The following is a 22,267-nucleotide window of genomic DNA, read 5'->3' on the forward strand; positions in this document are numbered from 1 at the left end:
CAATCGGCCTCTAACAGGGGGTGTCAATCATCCCCATCGTATCTGATCTGGATGATTGCTGTCTGCCACCTCAGAGGTGGCGAACGAGTTAAGGAGCAGCGGTCTTAATATTGCTGCTTCTTAACTTATGTTTCCGGCGAAACAGCTGCATTCGCAGTATGTTAAATTGCCCCCCTCATATCAACAGTTATGCACTGAACTCAATGATCAAATAAAAATCAACATATTTCCACATTTGATCAGTGGGTGGCAGTATAGGCAAGCTTTTGTAGATAAAACAAAAATCTTAAAATGATATCTTCAGAATAAATTTTGCTTTGGCATTTTTGTTTTAGCTTCTTGCGTTTATCATTTAAATGATAGCACTAAGAATTATACAACCACTTTTTCATTAGACTTTATTCCTTTAGTAGCTTGTGATACCTTTTAATGGATCAACAAGATCAAGGGTTTTTGTTATCCCTTACGCTTTCAAGATCGTTTCTTCAGATGTATATTATAAGACTTGAAATGTTAACACAGAGATATGTTCACAATTAAAGTTTGAAAAAAAAGTCATAATAAATCCATTGTGCTACAGATTTAGGGTTGATCATAATTCTTGTCCAAAATGTATTTAAAAGGCCACTAAAGTCAAAATTAAAGTTTTGTGATTTAGATAGAGCATACAATTAAAAAAGCTTTCTAAGGCTCCAGCTCCTACTGAGAATATACTGTATATATTCATTTTGTGATTGGCTGATGGCTGTCACATGATATGGGAGGATTGGATTAACTTTGAAATGTAACAGAAAATATTCTGCTGCTCGTTTTAAACTCAAACTCTTGTATTTAGTGGTCTTAATGATTCTTCTACAACAGTGTCTCAAAAGCTATTTGTATCAAATGCACCTACAGGCTTATACCCCCAACTGCAACTTGTAAATATTATTAGGTTTAAAAAAAACAAAGAGAAGAAGGCAAAAGTGTGTACTCCAGAATGTGACAAGTTGGTATCAGATATAGTTTTCTCTTTTCTAAAAAAAAATAAATTAAAATCTAGTTTTACTGAATGCAAATGCCATAAACCCTTTGGAAATATCACAACAAATAATGCAGCAATCAACTTCTAGACAAAACACACAAGCACAAGACACACACAACTCTTTAACCCCTTTGTGACCGCTGACGTACCCTGTAGAGCTTCCAGTACTGTAGGAGCGCAGGCCTCACTGACAGTGGCGTCTCTTTCTGCAAAACTCCTACCGCCCTAGAAGTGCTACGGCCGGCGTACAGGGTATATCAGCCATCATGAAGGTGTTAATATTATGTCACTTACATAAAAACATATGAGAACAGAAGTAATATTCATGATCCCACATCTAACTTCATCACATACACAGCGTACCATGCTCATTTCATTGCTGCATACTTAGGTATAGAACACTTTACGTGGCACATATTTTTTTTCTTGTTGTATTTCACCTTGGGCTTGTATCTGGCACATGGTTTCATGACAACTCCAGTCTTCAAATGTTACTAACCATCTAGATTCTGAGTACAGGTGAGTCACAGTGAGTAATCAGCTGACCAGCCCCAGGCAGGGAATTAGAATCTGGCCCGTTGGGGGGTTTCAGGGTAGAACTGAGAAACACTTATTTTTGTGATACATTGAATGTTTATCTTAATAAAGGAACAGTAAAGTCAAAATTAACCTTTCATGATTCAGATAGAGTATTAGAGCGTTAGTTTTAAAATTCCAATTTACCTCTTTTATCAAATATGCTTTGTTTGCTTGGTATCCTTTGTTGAAGAGTAAAGCTAGGTAGGCTGATAGGAGCTCAGGAGCGTTCACGTGTCTTTAGCAGTCTAGGGAAACAGTGTTTGTAACTATGTGTAATATTGCTATAAACAAACACTGCTGCCAGATGGCTGGAGACACGTGCACGCTCCCCCTAGCTTTACTAAGCAAAATTAATAACAGAAGTAAACTGTTGTTTACTTTAAATTTATTTTTAACTTAAAGGGACATAAAACCCAATTTTTTTCTTTCATGATTCAGATAGACCATACAATTTTAAACTACTTTCCAATTTACTTCTGTTATCAACTTTTCTTTGTTTTCTTGTTATCCTTTGTTGAAAAGCTGGGATGTAAGCTTAGGCGTGTGCACGTGTCTATAGCACTATATGGCAGCTGTTTTGCAACAATGTGATACATTAGCAGGAGCACTAGAGGGCAGCACTATTTCCTGTCATATTGTGCCCCAGACATGTGCACACTACTTATCTAGATATCTCTTCAACAAAGAATAACAATAGAACAAATCAAATTTGATAATAAAAGTAAATTGGAAACTTTTTTTAAATTGAATTTTCTATCAAAATAATGAATGAACATTTTTTGGGTTTAATGTCCCTTTAACCCCTTAATGACCACAGCACTTTTCCATTTTCTGTCCGTTTGGGACCAAGGCTATTTTTACATTTTTGCGGTGTTTGTGTTTAGCTGTAATTTTCCTCTTACTCATTTACTGTACCCACACATATTATATACCGTTTTTCTCGCCATTAAATGGACTTTCAAAATATACCATTATTTTCATCATATCTTATAATTTACTATAAAAAATATTATAAAATATGAGGAAAAAATGGAAAAAAACACACTTTTTCTAACTTTGACCCCCAAAATCTGTTACACATCTACAACCACCAAAAAACACCCATGCTAAATAGTTTCTAAATTTTGTCCTGAGTTTAGAAATACCCAATGTTTACATGTTCTTTGCTTTTTTTGCAAGTTATAGGGCCATAAATACAAGTAGCACTTTGCCATTTCCAAACCACTTTTTTTCAAAATTAGCGCTAGTTACATTGGGACACTAATATCTTTCAGGAATCCCTGAATATCCATTGACATGTATATATTTTTTTTTAGAAGACATCCCAAAGTATTGATCTAGGCCCATTTTGGTATATTTCATGCCACCATTTCACCGCCGAATGCGATCAAATAAAAAATTTTTTTTACTTTTTCACAAATTTTTTCACAAACTTTAGGTTTCTCACTGAAATTATTTACAAACAACTCATGAAATTATGGAATAAATGGTTGTAAATGCTTCTCTGGGATCCCCTTTGTTCATAAATAGCAGACATATATGGCTTTGGCTTTGCTTTTTGGTAATTAGAAGGCTGCTAAATGCCACTGCGCACCACACGTGTATTATGCCCAGCAGTGAATGGGTTAATTAGGGAGCATGTAGGGAGCTTCTAGGGTTAATTTTAGCTCTAGTGTAGTGTAGTAGACAACCCCAAGTATTGATCTAGGCCCATTTTGGTATATTTCATGCCACCATTTCACCGCCAAAAGCAATCAAATAAAAAAAAATTGTTCACTTTTTCAAACTTTAGGTTTCTCACTAAAATTATTTACAAACAGCTTGTGCAATTATGGCACAAATGGTTTTAAATGCTTCTCTGGGATCCCCTTTGTTCAGAAATAGCAGACATATGTGGCTTTGGCGTTGCTTTTTGGTAATTATAAGGCCGCTAAATGTTGCTGCGCATCACATGTGTATTATGGCCAGCAGTGAAGGGGTTAATTAGGTAGTTTGTAGGGAGCTTGCAGGGTTAATTTTAGCTTTAGTGTAGAGATCAGACTCCCACCTGACACATCCCACCCCCTGATCCCTCCCAAACAGCTCTCTTCCCTCCCCCACCCCACAATTGTCCCCGCCATCTTAAGTACTGGCAGAAAGTCTGCCAGTACTAAAATAAAAGGTATTAAAAAAAATATATATATTTTTTTTTTAGCATATTTACATATGCTGCTATGTAGGGTCCCCCCTTAGCCCCCAACCTCCCTGATCCCCCCAAAATAGCTCCCTAACCCCCCCCCCTCTGCCTTATTGGGGCCATCTTGGGTACTGGCAGCTGTCTGCCAGTACCCAGTTTGCAAATAAAAATGTTTTTTTTATTTTTTTTTTTTATTTGTTTCTGTAGTGTAGCTTCCCCCCCACAGTCCAATATCCCCCCAGCCAAACCGATCAACAAATAAATACATAAACCCCTTTGATCCCCACTTATAAGAAAAAACTTTCTGTAGCGTAGTGGTTCCCACCCGCTCCCTCCCCGTGCACGCGCCCGCCCGGCCTCCCCGTGCACGTGCGCGCGTCCGTGCGCGCCCCCCCGGTCGCCCCCGCCCCCGATCCCGCCCCCCTCCGCATCACAAAGGCCATCGATGGCCGCCACCCACCTCCCACACCGGCTCCCACCCACCAACGAACATAGCCGTTAATGTCCGGTGCAGAGAGGGCCACAGAGTGGCTCTCTCTGCACCGGATGGCTAAAAATGGTTATTGCAGGATGCCTCGATATCGAGGCATCACTGCAATAACCGGAAAGCAGCTGGAAGCGAGCAGGATCGCTTCCAGCTGCTTTCCACACCGAGGACGTGCAGGGTACGTCCTCAGGCGTTAACTGCCTTTTTTTTTCAGACGTACCCTGCACGTCCTCGGTCACTAAGGGGTTAACGACATCAGGGAAAACAATAATAAAAAGGCCAGGTTCTAAGGTTGCCAATACTGCAGGTGCCACAGGCTGAGAATTAAAGTCTATAAGGATTTGTGTAGATAAATGATTTGATAAGCTTTTAGAAATGTCTGTGACCGCTTAGTGTATAAAAGATGTTTATGTTGAAAATAATCTGAACATTATCATTGATCTACCTTGAACACTAATACAATTAATATATAACAAAATCTAAGAAGAAATTCTGTTTTGTTTTGTTTTTTCACAGACCCTAAAAACATCAGAAGAACCTAGAGGAATAACAAAGGTATTTATTTTCTGATTTTAGAAACACTACAGTGTGCTTTAAAAGGGTTTTCCCCTTAAAGTGTTACAAATATATTGTGATATCAGTTGTGGAGTATAAAATAGATGTGACATTGCTCCTTTAGCTTTCTGCTCTTTGAAACCACAACCCATTGAAATAGGATAAACAGATACAATTATCTTATCACTCTATATAAACACAAAATCCTTGTTATTTTACATCTATCTGAGATAAAATTTTAAAATGAACATTTTAGTACTATGACTCCCCCCTTGATAAGAGTGTAATTTATTCTGCTGAATCTTATTTATATACGGTGAGATTACGAGTTTTGCGGTAACAGGGGTGCGTTGCTAACAAAACTTATTTTTTTAAATGCTACCTTAAGACAACGCTGGTATTACAGTTTTTTTTCAACCCGGCGTTAGCCACAAAAAAGTGAGCGTAGAGCAGAATTTAGCTCCACATCTCACTGTAATACCAGCAGTGCTTACGGTAGCGGTGAGCTGGCTAAACGTGCTCGTGCACGATTTCCCCATAGGAAACAATGGGGCAGAGCCGGCTGAAAAAAAACCTAACACCTGCAAAAAAGCAGCGTTCAGCTCCTAACGCAGCCCCATTGTTTCCTATTGGGAAATACATTTTATGTCTACACCTAACACCCTAACATGAACCCTGAGTCTAAGCACCCCTAATCTTACACTTATTAACCCCTTATCTGCCGTCCCCGACATCATCGCCACCTGCATTATAATTATTAACCCCTACTCTGCCGCTCCGGACACTGCCGCCACCTACATTATACTTATGAACCCATAATCTGCTGCCCCCAACATCGCCGAACCCTACATTATATATATTAACCCCTAATCTGCCCCCCCAATGTCGCCGCAACCTACCTACACTTATTAACCCCTAATCTGCCGCCGCCAACGTCGCCGCCACTATAATAAAGTTATTAACCCGTAAACCTAAGTCTAACCCTAACCCTAACAACCCCCTAACTTAAATATAATTGAAATAAATCTAAATAAAATTACTACAATTAAATAAATTATTCATATTTAAAACTAAATACTTACCTATAAATAAACCATTAGATAGCTACAATATAATTAATAATTACATTGTAGCTATTTTAGGATTTATTTTTATTTTACAGGCAAGTTTGTATTTATTTTAACTAGGTACAATAGTTATTAAATAGTTATTAACTATTTAATAACTACCTAGCTAAAATAAATACAAAAGTACCTGTAAAATAAAACCTAACATAAGTTACAATGACACCTAACAATACACTATAATTAAATTAATTACCTAAACTACCTACAATTAAATACAATTAAATTAAATAAACTAAAGTACGAAAAACAACAAACACTAAATTACAGAAAATAAAAAAATAATTGCAAAAGTTTTAAACTAATTACACCTATTCTAATCCCCCTAATAAAATAAAAAAGACCCCCAAAATAAAAAAATTCCCTACCCTACACTAAATTACAAATAGCCCTTAAAAGGGCCTTTTGCAGGGCATTGCCCCAAAGTAATCAGCTCTTTTACCTGGAAAAAAAAAATACAATACACACCCAACCCTACTCTAAAACCCACCCAATCCCCCCTTGAAGATCTTCTTACCTTGATCCGTCTTCACCCAGCCGGGCACAAGTGGACCTCCAGAGGGGCAGAAGTCTTCATCCGATCCAGCCAGAAGAGGACATCCAGACCGGCAGAAGTCTTCATCCAGACGGCATCTTTTATCTTCTTCCATCCGGAGCGGAGCGGGTCCATCTTGAAGACATCCGACGCGGAGCATCCTCTTCCATCCGACGGCAACTGAAGAATGAAGGTTCCTTTAAGTGACGTCATCCAAGATGGCGTCCCTTCAATTCCGATTGGCTGATAGAATCCTATCAGCCAATCGGAATTAAGGTAGAAAAAATCCTATTGGCTGATGCAATCAGCCAATAGAATTGAGCTTGCATTCTATTGGCTGATTGGAACAGCCAATATAATGCGAGCTCAATCCTATTGGCTGATTGGATCAGCCAATAGGATTGAACTTCAATCCTATTGGCTGATTGCAGCAGCCAATAGGATTTTTCCTACCTTAATTCCGATTGGCTGATAGGATTCTATTAGCCAATCGGAATTGAAGGGACGCCATCTTGGATGACGTCACTTAAAGGAACCTTCATTCTTCAGTCGCCGTCGGATGGAAGAGGATGCTCTGCGTCGGATGTCTTCAAGATGGACCTGCTCCGCTCCGGATGGAAGAAGATAGAAGATGCCGCCTGGATGAAGACTTTTGCCGGTCTGGATGTCCTCTTCTGGCCGGATTGGATGAAGACTTTTGCCCCTCTGGAGGTCCACTTGTGCCCGGCTGGTGATCTTCAAAGGGGTAGTGTTAGGTTTTATTAAGGGGGGATTGGGTGGGTTTTAGAGTAGGATTGGGTGTGTGGGTGGTGGGTTTTAATGTTGGGGGGGATTTGTAATTTTTTTTACAGGTAAAAGAGCTGATTAGTTTGGGGCAATGCCCCGCAAAAGGCCCTTTTAAGGGCTATTTGTAATTTAGTATAGGGTAGGGATTTTTTTTATTTTGGGGGGGATTAGAGTAGGTGTAATTAGTTTAAAACTTTTGTAATTTTTTATTTTCTGTAATTTAGTGTTTGTTGTTTTTCGTACTTTAGTTTATTTAATTTAATTGTAGTCAATTGTAGGTAGTTTATGTAATTAATTTAATAATAGTGTAGTGTTAGGTGTAATTGTAATTTAGGTTAGGATTTATTTTACAGGTATATTTGTCTTTATTTTAACTAGGTAGTTATTAAATAGTTAATAACTATTTAATAACTATTGTACCTAGTTAAAATAAATACAAAGTTGCCTGTAAAATAAATATAAATCCTAAGCTAGCTACAATGTAACTATTAGTTACATTGTAGCTATCTTAGGGTTTATTTTATAGGTAAGTATTTAGTTTTAAATAGGAATAATTTATTTAATTGTAGTAATTTTATTTCATTTTAATTAAATTATATTTAAGTTGGGGGGTTAGATTTAGGGTTAGACTTAGGTTTAGGGGTTAATAAATTTAATATAGTAGCGGCGACGTTGGGGGCGGCAGATAAGGGGTTAATAAATGTAGATAGGTGTCGGCGATGTTAGGGACGGCAGATTAGGGGTTAATAAAATGTAACTAGTGTTTGCAAGGCGGGAGTGCGGCGGTTTAGGGGTTAATATATTTATTAAAGTGGCGGTGATGTCCGATCGGCAGATTAGGGGTTAAATAATTTATTTAAGTGTTTCCGATGTGGGGGGGCCTCAGTTTAGGGGTTAATAGGTAGTTTATGGGTGTTAGTGTACTTTAGTGTACTTTTTAGCACTTTAGTTAATAGTTTTATGTTACGGCGTTAGCCCATAAAACTCTTAACTACTGACTTTTAAATGCAGTAGGAGTCTGGACAGGAGAGGGTCTACCGCTCACTTCTTCCAAGACTCGTAATACCAGCGTTATGCAAATCCCATTAAAAAGATAGGATACGTAATTGATGTAAGGTTATTTGCGGTAAGCTCGAGTTGCGGAAGAAAAGTGAGCAGTACACCTGTACCTGCCAGACTTGTAATACCAGCAGGCATTAAAAAGCAGCGTTGGGACCTCTCAACACTGCTTTTTAAGGCTAACGCAAGACTTGTAATCTAGCCGATAGTTTTTCTGTACCCATTACAGGAGTTTTTTTTTTTAAAAATTATGTAGGTGTGAGGTTCAACAGCCATCTTAAAGGAATAGTAAAGTCCAAATTAAACTTTCATGATTCAGATAGGGCTTGTCATTTTAAACAACTCTCTAATTTACTTTTATCATCAAATTTGCTTTGTTCTCTTGTTATTCTTAGTTGAAAGCTAAACCTAGGTAGGCTCATATGCAAATTTTTAAGCCCTTGAAGGCCACCTCTGCATTTAACAGTTTTTCACAGCTCAAGGGTGTTAGGTCATGTGTTTCATATAAATAATATTGTGCTCATGCATATGAAGTTATTTAAGAGTTAGCACTAATTGCCTAAAATGCAAGTCTGTCAAAAGATCTGAAATAAGGAGGCAGTTAGCAGAAGCTTAGATACTAGGCAATTACAGAGGTAAAAAGTATATTTCTATTACAGTGTTAGTTATGTAAAACTGGTGTATGCTAAATAAAGGGATTATCTATCATTTAGAACAATAACATTTTTGGTGTTTACTATCCCTTTAATGAAAGACTGATAAAATATAATGTTTAAATAGCTAATTTATGTTATTGTCCGATTATCTAATTTAGGATATTAATATGATAATTAATTAATGAATTAGACATTCAACCCTTTTATGGTTTTTGTATTGCATCAAGTTCTAAATTACATAGAAATACCATATAAGGTTTGATATAATCAAACCATATACAGTATCTCACAAAATTTAGTACACCCCTCACATTTTTGTAAATATTTTATTATATCTTTTCATGTGACCACACTGAAGAAATGACACTTTGCTACAATGTAAAGTAGCGAGTGTACACCCTGTCTTGGGCATGGAGTTCACCAGAGCTTCACAGGTTGCCACTGGAGTCCTCTTCCACTCCTCCATTACGACATCACAGAGCTGGTGGATGTTAGAGACCTTGCGCTTCCCCATCTTCCGTTTGAGGATGCCCCACAGATGCTTAATAGGGTTTAGGTCTGGAGACATGATTGGCCAGTCCATCACCTTTACCCTCAGCTTCTTTAGCAAGGCAGTGGTCGTCTTAGAGGTGTGTTTGGGGTCGTTATCATGTTGGAATACTGCCCTGCGGCCCAGTCTCCGAAGGGAGGGGATCATGCTCTGCTTTAGTATGTCACAGTACATGTTAGCATTCATGGTTCCCTCAATAAACTGTAGCTTCCCAGTGCTGGCAGCATTCATGCAGGCCCAGACCATGACACTCCCACCATCATGCTTGACTGTAGGCAAGACACACTTGTCTTTGTACTCCTCACCTGGTTGCCGCCTGTATAACAGTGTAAATTTGCTGCCCCCTCAAAATAACTTAACACACAGCCATTAATGTCTAAACTGTTGGCAACAAAAGTGAGTACACCCCTAAGTGGAAATGTCCAAATTGAGCCCAACTCATGTGACTTGTTAGTGTTACAAGGTCTCAGGTGTGAATGGGGAGCAGGTGTGTTAAATTTGGTGTTATCGCTCTCACACTCTCTCATACTGGTCACTGGAAGTTCAACAGGGCACCTCATGGCAAAGAACTCTCTGAGGATCTGAAAAAAAGAATTGTTGCTCTACATAAAGATGGCCTAGGCTATAAGAAGATTGCCAAGACCCTGCAGCACGGTGGGCAAGACAATACAGCGGTTTCACAGGACAGGCTACATTTTGAACAGGCCTCGCCATGGTCGACCAAAGAAGTTGAATGAACATGCTCAGCGTCATATCCAGAAGTTGTCTTTGGGAAATAGATGTATGAGTGCTGCCAGCATTGCTGCAGAGGTTGAAGGGGTGGGGGGTCAGCCTGTCAGCGCTCAGACCATATGCTGCACACTACATCATATTGGTCTGCATAGCTGTCATCCCAGAAGGAAGCCTCTTCTAAAGATGATGCACAAGAAAGCCCTCAAACAGTTTGCTGAAGACAAGCAGACTAAGGACATGGATTACTGGAACCATGTCCTGTGGTCTGATGAGACCAAGATAAACTTATTTGGTTCAGATGGTGTCAAGTGTGTGTGGCGGCAACCAGGTGAGGAGTACAAAGACAAGTGTGTCTTGCCTACAGTCAAGCATGGTGGTGGGAGTGTCATGGTCTGGGCCTGCATGAGTGCTGCCAGCACTGGGGAGCTACAGTTCATTGAGGCAACCATGAATGCCAACATGTACTGTGTCATACTGAAGCAGAGCATGATCCCCTCCCTTCGGAGACTGGGCTGCAGGGAAGTATTCCAACATGATAACGACCGCAAACACACCTCTAAGACGACTACTGCCTTACTAAAGAAGCTGAGGGTAAAGGTGATAGATTGGTCAAGCATGTCAAGCAGACCTAAAAGCTATTGAGCATCTGTGGGTCATCCTCAAACGGAAGGTAGGGGAACGCAACATCCACCAGCTCCGTGATGTCGTCATGGAGTAGTGGAAGAGGACTCCAGTGGCAATCTGTAAAGCTCTGGTGAACTCCATGCCCAAGAGGGTTAAGGCAGTGATGGAAAATATTGGTGGCCACACAAAATATTGACACTTTGGGCCCAATTTGGACATTTCCACTTAGGGGTATACTCACTTTTGTTGAGTTCTTTTGAGGGGACAGCACATTTATACTGTTATACAGGCTGTACACTCACTACTTTACATTGTAGCAAAGTGTCATTTCTTCAGTGTTGTCATATGAAAAGATATAATAAAATATTTACAAAAATGTGAGGGGTGTACTCATTTTTGTGAGCTACTGTATGTATTTACTGTCTTCTTTAGAAGTATTTGTCATAATAAGATAGTGATATATTATATGGTTGTAGTATATGTAAGAGATAAACATACACACAGAGCCTTCTTAAAGGGATAGAAAGGTCAAGATTTAAATGTAAATGGTGCATTTAAATAGAAGCATTTTTGTAAAATACTTCCATTAGCAAAAATGCTTCTACGCACACATGCTGTGAGGGCCCGTGCACTAGTATGCAAACATCAGTGGCTTGTATGACACAAATTAAAGGGACCAGAAAACCATGCATGTTTCTAGGGCACTTTATGGCAACAGTTTTGCAAGATTGATTGCACCACCAGGACACTGAGCTTGAATACTTGTGCCCTCACAGCATATGTGCGTATGTCACTTAAAAACAGTAATGACTTTTACTGGAAGCATTTTTGCTAATAGAAGTGTATTGCAAAAATGCTTCTATTTAAAATTGCAATGCACCCACAGACGTTTACATTTTGACCTTTCTATTCCTTTAAAATGATGCTGTCAAAAAAGTCATTTCAATTTGTTTTCTAAATATGAAATGGTTAATTAAAATCTCAACTGAATGAAATATGTTTTAATGCAAATATGGAGTTTAATCAATGTGTATTTCAAATGGTAAAATGAATTATTATTCATTTATTTTTTAATAGACCTTTTGTAAATCTAGGGCTCCTAAAAACATTAAAAAAATTAATTTTTTCAACCCATATCTTAAGAAAAAAAGTAGTGGGTAAGCTATACGGGAGCCACAGTCACCACTAGAAGATATTTGACGCACTTATTTTTTTTTTTTGTACCACTATCAGATATGTTTGTTATTTTCTTTTCTCTCCTTTATTATGCTCCCAATTATCCATTTTACCTGAGGGAGTGTATTAAACGGTTTACAGATAGCTCCTTTAACTTGATGTTGTCATTTGAAATAGCTGTTTTTTGTCTGTTGAAATCCCCACCTATGTTGAAAATTTCAATACTTATAGGAACAGTCTAGTCAAAATTCTTTTGGTATTTTTTGTTGAACGATAAACCTAGGTAGGCTCATATGCTAATTTCTAAGCTGTTGAAATTAGATAGTGCTAGTTCATGTGTGCCATATAGATAAAAATTGTACTTACTCCCATGGAGTCATGCATGAGTCAGCACTGATTGGCTGAAATGTAAGTTTGTAAAACGTACATAGATAATGAGGCTTGGATACAAGGTAATCACAGAGGTAAAAAGTATATTAATATAACAGTGTTGCAGAATCTGTTGGCGCTCTACAAATAACCGATTATAATAATAATAATCATAATAAAGAAATTACCTATATTTGTAAACAATAAAAAAATTCAAGAAGACTGTTCCTTTAAAGTGCAATATTTATAAATAATATTTTTTTTCAATAAATATGTATTAAACATTTGCAGCTTGTTAAACAGAGTAAACTTGCCTGTGTTTTTATTTCCTATTATGATCTGTATAATACTATAGTATTGTTTCTTCTCTACACAACTTACTATTTCCCTAGGCTCCCTAACCAACTGTATTACATGTATAGAGCCACCTACTCAGCTAATGGCTGTGGCAGTACTAGCAGTGCACAGTATATTGTGTGTACATCATAGAAGGCAGTAGTTTTTTTTTGTTGCTGTTGTTTTTTTAAATCTAGCAGAAAAATGGCTTCTTTTTAAGGAGAATTTGTTTAGGCAGCTAAGACAACTTATCAGGGAGCAGTGTAAGTAATGTAACTTCCAGCTGCCTTCAAATATTAATTTATTACCAAGGTAACCCAGGCTGTGCAGGAATTGTAATCAACTACAGATCACGTCAATCATTTTTTTGTGTCCCTACACTTTATTTTTTATAATGTATATACTGTGCACAGCTTATGCTATTACAGCCAGCAGTGTCTAGTAGCTGAGTAGGGGGCTCTGTACAGGTAAAACAGATGGTTAGGGAGTGTACGAAAATAGTAAGCTGTATAAGGAAATGACTGCACAGGCAAGTTCACACTCAAATTTAACAACTTTAGCGGCAATATTTTTTATAGATATATTTAGCAAAAATGCTAATTAAGTCATTATTTTTACAAATATTGTACCCTGTACTTTGTTTTCTAACTACAGTGTCCCTTTAAAGGGACACTAAACACTAAATAAATGCTAGCTAGAATGATGCATTCCAAGAAAAGATTAGTCTGAGAATAACATGTAGATGTATTCTTAAAAGTTTCATTTGTTGTTTAAATAGTGACAAAATAAGTGTAAAGTTTTAGGGGCTGATTTATAATCGGCCGAATGCTGCCTAATGCAGCTGTTTCCGTGCGAGCCTTCAGGCTCACCGGAAACAGGAGTTAAGAAGCAGCGGTCTTGAGACCACTGCTCCTTAACTCGTACACGACCTCTGAGGCGGCGTACAGCAATCAGCCCGATCGAATACAATCGGGTTGATTGAGAACCCCTGTTAGCAGCCTTGTGCAATGTTAAATGCCAACAGCCTATGGGGCCGGCATTCAGCGTTGGTGGGATCATGTCTGTCTGACACTTAATAAATCGGCTCCCATGTGTCTATAAAACAATGGGAGCTTCCATGTTGTAACTAAAGTTACTTTCTCTGCTGTGGCCAATTAGGGACAGTTATACATAGGTCACTAGAGTGTGCAGCCAATGGCTGTGTGGTATGTAGCAATGTTCTGCACTTCCGTTTTTAACATGAACTGAAAAGCTCACAATTTCAGAATGGAATTACAGGAAAAGGGGAGGGGGAATAAATAATGAACGTATATTGCAGATATAGATATATACTGTATATATATATATATATATATATATATATATATACACAAACAATTTATCATTTTATATTACTATCTCAAAGTGTTTAATGTCCCTTTAAGTGCTGGCTGCAGAAAAGCTATGTAAACAAGAAGGTTTAGGAAAATATGCTCTCAGTGTGGAAAACTCTCTCTAAGTTTTTGTCTCACTGTCTAAATGGATTTAGTGTAAATATAGAGAGATACTTTACTGATATAATCTCCCTGCAAGGTCAGCCCATTTCATTGGGTTGTAGTTTCAATTAACATAGTTATTTAGCATACAAAAATAAACATAAATGTAAACTTATACTCTGCAGCTGGTATAACAAGTCATTGAAAACACATTAAGGGGAAACTATTTTACTGTATACCGTCCCTTTTAAACCCTGCACATTTATATATGTATTACAGTTTAACCCCAAGCCTTGTGTTTGTTACAGAATTCATCCGGCGGACTGTGTTCCTTCCTCCACCGCGTGTGCTGTGCCGCACTTCCGCTCCAGCTCCTCCTACTTCTTCTGCTTCTCCTGGCATTCCTGCTACCACTGATGCAGGAGAACCGAAGCTGCACCCTCTCCAATAACTTTGCTCATTCGTTTAACCTGATGCTGAAATATGAAGGGCCCCCTCCCACCTAGCAACATAACAAACAGATTCACAACAGAAAAGATACTGTACAAATCTTACCCACTATTATATGGCAGCTGAATAGAAGGCATGGGCGAATGTCTGGGCTTTCTCTTTGCGTAGAACGACTGACATTTGTTTTGTCATTTTAAATGTTTCTATAAAGAAATGTTAACATTGAAATATCAAATGGAATGTTCAAATATATGAATATTGATACCAGCAGAACTAAATTTAAGTCTGTGAGAATCAGTATTTGAATATTAATATTCAAACAAGCTTGAATGTTACATTGGATATTCAAATGTTACAAAAGATAAAGGGAAATTAACAGTTGTAAGATAAAAAAAAATTTGTTTCTGACTGTTCCATAACATTCGTCCATCCCTAACGATTATCATTGCTGTACATATTCTGATGCTAACAATGATTGCTTGAGAAGCCAGCATCTTATTGCTGAGCAATTTTTATCTGGTCGCTCAAGCACCAGTGAGGTTTGGCAACCTTGTATATAGCTGTAATGTATATAAAGCAATGTGACTGCACATTATATATTTTATATGTTGTCCCAATATTTATATTTTCTTGGCAAATGTTTTTTTTTAAATCTGTATGTATCAAGCTTAAACTTTTTAATTGTATGATCACAGGTGACTGACACTGGCGGGATTTGGCAAGTATCATTCTACCATTCTGTATATTATGGAACTTTTCTTATTTGGTAAAATATGACTTTCTTTTACATAAACGCTCTTTTTTTAGGATCTCACAGAGCTAAAGAAGTTTAAATTATAATGGAAAACGTAATTGTAATTCAGGCATTAAAATATAGGGCTATATTACAAGTGTTAGCGCGGGATGCTATAAGCAATATCGTGATCTAGCAAACTAGTGTGCATATTACAAATTTAAAGTAAACGGTTGTGTTCACCATAATAGTGCTCCTAAAGACCTAATGTAAACTGTAAGGCTTAAAAAGAAAAGTTGCACCAAACAAAACATAAATATTTAAAGTAAAGTATTACACTCATATATACACTTTCTGATAAAAAAATATTTTATATAAATAGTAATAAATCTTTTATAAGGGTTAAAAGGAATATTATATATGACAAGGTATTTGGCTGGGAAGGGCTATTATGTATACATATATGGCAATTCGTGTACGTGTGTATATATATATATATATATATATATATATATATATATATATATACATATACACATGTGTATTTATGTGTTTATATGTGTACACTTTTATATATATATATATATATATATATATATATATATATATATATATATATATATATATATATATATATATATATATATATATATATATATATATATACAGTATATAAACACACACTTTGGAGCCCTTTCCACTAAAATACCTTTAAACATGAAAAATAATTTTTATTAATTTTTTTATATATTGTAATGTGTTTTTAATAGACATATTTAGCATTCCAATGTTCTTCACTTGGAAGAAAATGTTCTTTTTATTTTTTGAATATTTATTTCTTTCCTATGACATGGAGAGTCCACAACGTCATTCCAATTACTAGTGGGATATTCACTCCTGGCCAGCAGGAGGAGGCAAAGAGCACCCCAGCAGAACTGTTACTTGTCACTTTCCTTACCCATAACCCCCAGTCATTCTCTTTGCCTCTGTCAATGTAGGTTTCTGAAAGTTGGTGTCTGAAGATATTTATTCCTTTTATGGGTATTTTTCCCTGCAAGCAAGGATTGGGGTTTAGCTGTGTCCACGTCAATCTCTTTAGTAAGAGTAGTGGTGGCTTTTAGCAGTTAGAAGGTGGTGAGGTGGTCTTTGCCTTGCTTCTAACATTTTTGCTACCCCTGTTATAGAAAGCCAGAGTTGGTTACTCAGTTCTTTCTTTTTCTACAGGTCTCTGACAGGAGTATGTGTCCTTTCACACCTTGTAAGTTGTCTTCCTGCCCAACAGCTGGATATGCAGGTAAGTGCTTTTGTCTTCTAGGTATCGGAGACTTGCACATTCAGGACTTTATCTCTGCGTTATTATAAATTTGGGACTTATTCAATCCTTTGTCAAAGATTTATTGGGGCAGTGTGCAGGCACTATCAGTATGTGAGGGGGACTACGGCGTTAATTCTTCCCCTATTTGTTATGGGAGGTTTCTTCTGGCTGAAGGGTTTCCTTATTCTTTATTGAAAAGCTAAGGACAAAGTGTTTTTAAAGTGTTTTTTAAACCTTTTTTATTTCTTATGGGCTGTTTGTATTGCTAGATCGTAACCGTTATTCACTGCTGAGTTTTACAATTGCAGGCTTTTAGTTGTTGCACAGTTTCTTGTGCTGCCGCTCAAGTGACTGCCCGCTCTTCCGTTTGGACGCTGAGCAGAGCGGTGTCATTCTCAGTGAGTTCTCTTCTGTGGCGGCTGTGGAGACCACTTCTGTGGCGGCTGTGGAGACCTTGTCGGAGCTTTTCATTTGTTTGTTTCAGCTACTAGTGGTTACATTAGGGCACCTCAGTCTGACTGAGGTTTAGAGGTGTATTATTTTTGTGTTTTCTACACATTTAGCATTTTTTGCGCTTTGAAGGATTACAGTTCCTGCTTAAAGTGACAGTTCATTTCAATTTCTTTTTTGTCATCTTTTATTTTTGTGGCTATATCTTAACCATGGACACGGAACAGGAGTCTGTTTCATTTGATAAATGCTTATTATGTTTAGAGGTCCAAATTGTTTTGCCTATGCAATTTTGTTCCTCATGTTTAGATAGAACCGTAAAATTTAAAGATAAATTACTCCCTTATGAGCCTATTGTCTCTCCTCAAACATCCCAAGCCTCAATGGTTTCACATACAGTGCCCTGCGGTTCCTCTCAGCCTCCTGGAGGCGTGTATTTGCCTGTAGATTTTGCTGCACAGATATCTTCTGCGGTGTCTGCTGCCTTATCTGCTTTTCCCATTGTGGGTAAGCGCAAGAGAAAATCAAATCATATTTCTGCTAGTAAGGTGTCTGTTCCATCATCTGCTGCGATGGTTGACGTCCCTCATAAGTCAGATGAGGAGGATACCTCGGTAGTTTCTAAAGGTGAAATCTCAGATTCTGACAGTGTAAATCCTCAGACTGATTCTGAATAAGTACATTTCAGATTTAAGCTTAAACACCTTTACTTCTAAAGGAGGTACTGGCTACTTTGGACGACTCCGACTCTTCTGTCGCTGTCAACCCTAAAAAGTATAGTAAGCTTAATAAATACTATGATGTTCCTTCTTCCGTGGAAGTATTTCCTGTTCCAGACCGTGTGTCGGAGATCATATCACAGGAATGGGATAAACCAGGGATACCCTTTTCCCCTTCTCTCGTTTTTATAAAGATGTTTCCTGTTGCTGACTCCATTCGGGACTCATGGCGCACTGTGCCTAAGGTGGAAGGAGCTATTTCTACTCTGGCCAAGAGAACCACGATTCCGATAGAGGATAGCTGATATTTTAAGGATCCCATGGATTAAAACCTGGAGGCTTATTTAAAGAAAATGTACATGCATCAGGGATTACAATGGCAACCTGCTGTTTGTATTGCTACGGTAGCAAGTGCAGCATCTTATTGGTGTGATGCTTTGTCTGAGCTGATTTTATAGGAGACTTCGTTAGAGGAGATCAAAGACAGGATCAAAGCTCTCAAGCTAGCCAATTCCTTTGTCTCTGATGCTAACATGCAAGTCATTAGACTAGGAGCCAAGATGTCTGGCTTAGCTGTTTTAGCTTGCACGGCTCTGTGGCTAAAATCTTGGTCAGCTGATGTTACCTCCAAGTCCAAGCTCCTGTCGTTTCCTTCCAAGTGTAAGTCCCTTTTTGGTCCTGGTCTGGCGGAGATAATTTCTGAAATTACAGGTGGAAAGGGGTCTTTTCTTCCACAGGACAAGAAAAATAGACCTAAGGGGCACCAAAATTCTAATTTTCGTTCCTTTCGTAACTTCAAAGGACAAAAGTCCTCCTCTTCCTCCTCCAAGCCGGAGCAGTCCAAGCCTTTATCTGAGGTTAAATCAGCATAAAGGGTCAGCCCCGGTCTGATATTGGATCAAGTGGGGGACAGACTTTCCGTTTTTCGTCATGCTTGGATACGCAATGTCTCAGATCCTTGGGCTGTGGACATAGTATCTCAGGGTTACAGAATAGGATTCAAGACTTGTCCTCCCAGGGGCAGATTCATCCTCTCAAGATTATCTGCAGACCAGGTAAAAAGAGAGGTCTTCTTAAGCTGCGTTCAGGACCTTTCCTCCCTGGGAGTGATTGTTCCAGTTCCGGTAAGGGAACAGGGTCAAGGATTCTATTCAAATCTGTTTGTGGTTCCCTAAAATGTCTCAACAAATTTCTCAGGGTGCCGTCCTTCAAAATGGAAATCATTCGTTCCATTCTTCCTTTGGTACAGGAGGGTCAGTTCATGACGACTATAGACCTGAAGGACGCATATCTTCATGTTCCCATTCACAGGGATTATCACCAGTTCCTGAGATTCGCTTTTCTAGACAAGCACTTTCAATTTATTGCTTTCCGTTTGGCCTTGCCACAGCTCCCACAATTTTCACAAAGGTTCTGGGCGCTCTTTTGGCAGTCGTCAGGTCTCAGGGAATTGCGGTGGCACCTTACCTGGACGACATCTTGGTTCAAGCGTCATCTTTTCAACTAGCAAACTATCATACAGAGATCGTGTTGTCTTTTCTACGTTCCCACGGATGGAAAGTGAATCTGGAGAAGAGTTCCCTTGTTCCAGCTACAAGGGTGTGTTTCTTAGGGACCATCATAGATTCCCTATCCATGAAGATTTTTCTGAAGAATGCCAGAAAATCCAAACTTTTCAATTCATGTCTCTCTCTCTCCAGTCCACTATCCATCTATCAGTGGCTCAATGCATTGAGGTAATTGGTCTTATGGTTGCCTTCATGGACATTATTCATTTTGCTGGATTCCATCTGAGATCTCTGCAACAATGCATGCTCAGTCAATGGAACGGAGACCATTCAGATCTATCTCAGAGGATAGATCTGGATCCTCTAACAAGAGACTCTCTCTCATGGTGGATTTCTCAGGATCATCTGTCTTAGGGCACATGCTTCCGGAGACCCTCCTGGGTGATTGTGACCACGGATGCCAGCCTGTTAGGCTGGGGAGCAGTCTGGGGCTCGTTAAAAGCTCAGGGCCTGTGGACTCGGGAGGAGTCCTCTCTTCCCATAAACATCTTAGAGTTGAGAGCAATCTTCAATGCCTTGATAGCTTGGCCTCAGTTGTCTTTAGTCCGGTTTATCAGATTCCAGTTGGACAACATCACCTCAGTGGCTTACATCAACCACCAGGGACATGAATAAGGACATGGGTCCGAAACGTTGTCTGTTTTAAAGTGGCTAAAAAAAGACATGATGTTTTAATACAATTGGTGGTGCAGCTATACTATTATTTTTGGACTGTTTTCTTGGGACCTTGGTGCAGGTCCAATAGTTGGCACACCTGCAAACAAGTTTTGCTACACCCTTGGTGCTTGGGCAATTTCTGACTTATCAACCACCAGGGAGGTACTTGGAGTTCCCTTGCTATGAAGGAGGTGACTTGCATTATTCAGTGGGCAGAAGCTCACGCTTGCCTCCTATCTGCCATCCACATTCCAGGAATGGACAACTGGGAGGCGGATTTTCTGAGCAGACAGACCTTGCATCCCGTGGGGGTGGGCTCTCCATCAGGAGGTGTTCACCAGGATAACCCTCTGGTGGGGGGTTCCAGAGTTGGATCTGATGGGGTCTCGTCAGAACGCCAAGCTTCCAAGATATGGTTCAAGGTCAAAAGATCCTCAGGCCTCCCTGATAGATGCTCTGGCTGTTCCTTGGTATTTCTGTCTAGCATACCTGTTTCCTCCTTTTGCTCTCCTTCCACAAGTCATTGCTCGTGTCAAGCAGGAGAGGGCATCTGTAATTCTAATAGCTCCTGCATGGCTTCGCAGGATCTGGTTTGCAGGACTGGTGAAGATGTAATCTCTTCCGCCTTGGAGGTACCTCTGAGGAAGGACCTTTTATCTCAGGGTCCTTTCCCCCATCCAAATCTAGTTTCTCTGAAGCTGACTACTTGGAGATTGAATGCTTAGTTTTGGCTAACTGGGGTCAGTCATTGATATCATGCTTCAGGCTCGCAAATCGGTTACTTGTAAAATTTACCATAAGATATGGCGCAAATACCTATATTTGTGTGAATCGAAGTGCTTCTCTTGGAGCAGGGTCAGGATTACTAGAATTTTGTCTTTTCTCCAGGAAGGTCTGGAGAAGGGTTTGTCAGTCAGTTCTCTGAAGGGTCAGATTTCTGCACTGTCTATTCTTTTACACAAAACGTCTGGCGGATAGGCCAGATGTTCAATCTTTTTGTCAGGCATTGGTCAGAATTAGGCCTATGTTTAAATCTGTTGCTCCTCCTTGGAGCTTGAACCTTGTACTTAAAGTTTTGCTGCAGGCTCCGTTTGAGCCAATGCATTCTGTAGATATTAAGTTGTTATCTTGGAAAGTTTTGTTCCTTATTGCTATTTCCTCTGCTCGCAGAGTTTCTGAACTCTCAGCTCTGCAGTGTGATTCCCCTTACCTTATTTTTCATGCAGATAAGGTGGTCCTTTGTACTAAATTGGGGTTTCTCCCTAAGGTGGTTTCGGATAGAAACATTAATCAGGAAATTGTTGTTCCTTCTTTTTGTCCTAATCCTTCTTCTTATAAGGAACGTCTTTTGCATAACTTGGATGTTGTGCGTGCTCTAAAATTTTACCTTAAGGCTACTAAGGATTTTCGTCAGTCTTCTGCCCTGTTTGTTTGTTTTTTAGGAAAGCGTAAGGGTCAGAAGGCCACTGCTACTTCTCTTTCCCTCTGGTTGAGAAGTATGATTTGTTTTGCTTATGAGACTGCTGGTCAGCAGCCTCCTGAGAGAATTACGGCTCATTTCACTAGGGCTGTCTCTTCTTCTTGGGCTTTCAAAAATAAAGCTTCTGTGGAACAGATTTGCAAGGTGGCAACATGGTCCTCTCTGCATACTTTTTTAAAATTCTACAAATTTGATACTTTTGCCTCGGCTGAGGCTTCTTTTGGGAGAAAGGTTCTTCAAGCGGGGGTGCCTTCTGTTTAGGTCTGCCTGTCATGTTCTCCCTCCCTGTTCATTCTGTGTCCTCTAGCTTGGGTATTGGTTCCCACTAGTAATTGGAATGACGTTGGGGACTCTCCATGTCATAGGAAAGAAAACAAAATTTATGCTTACCTGATAAATTTCTTTCTTTCCGGACATGGAGAGTCCATGACCCCACCCTTAAATAAGACAGTATTTTTTGTTAAACCTAAGGCACCTCTACACCTTTCTGTTATCTTCTTTTTTAATTTCCTTTCGGCCAAATGACTTGGGGTTATGGGTAAGGGAAGTGACACTTAAAAGCTCTGCTGGGGTGCTCTTTGCCTCCTCCTCCTGGCCACGAGTGAATATCCCACTAGTAATTGGAATGACGTCGTGGACTCTCCGTGTCCGG

At 39.0% G+C, this 22,267-nt stretch overlaps 1 protein-coding gene across 1 annotated transcript in view; it reads left to right on the forward strand.

The window, feature by feature from the left end:
• SYNE3 (spectrin repeat containing nuclear envelope family member 3) overlaps nt 1-15,071 on the forward strand; it is a 256,474-nt gene extending 241,403 nt beyond the window's left edge. The window contains exons 32-33 of the mRNA XM_053708894.1: nt 4,783-4,821; nt 14,552-15,071. Of these exons, the coding sequence (XP_053564869.1) occupies nt 4,783-4,821; nt 14,552-14,749 (237 nt within the window). The 3' untranslated portion in view covers nt 14,750-15,071. The remainder of the gene's footprint in view (nt 1-4,782; nt 4,822-14,551) is intronic.
• The last annotated feature ends 7,196 nt before the right edge of the window (nt 15,072-22,267 follow it).

Source organism: Bombina bombina, chromosome 1 (assembly GCF_027579735.1).
Source record: "Bombina bombina isolate aBomBom1 chromosome 1, aBomBom1.pri, whole genome shotgun sequence".
NCBI lineage: Eukaryota > Metazoa > Chordata > Amphibia > Anura > Bombinatoridae > Bombina > Bombina bombina.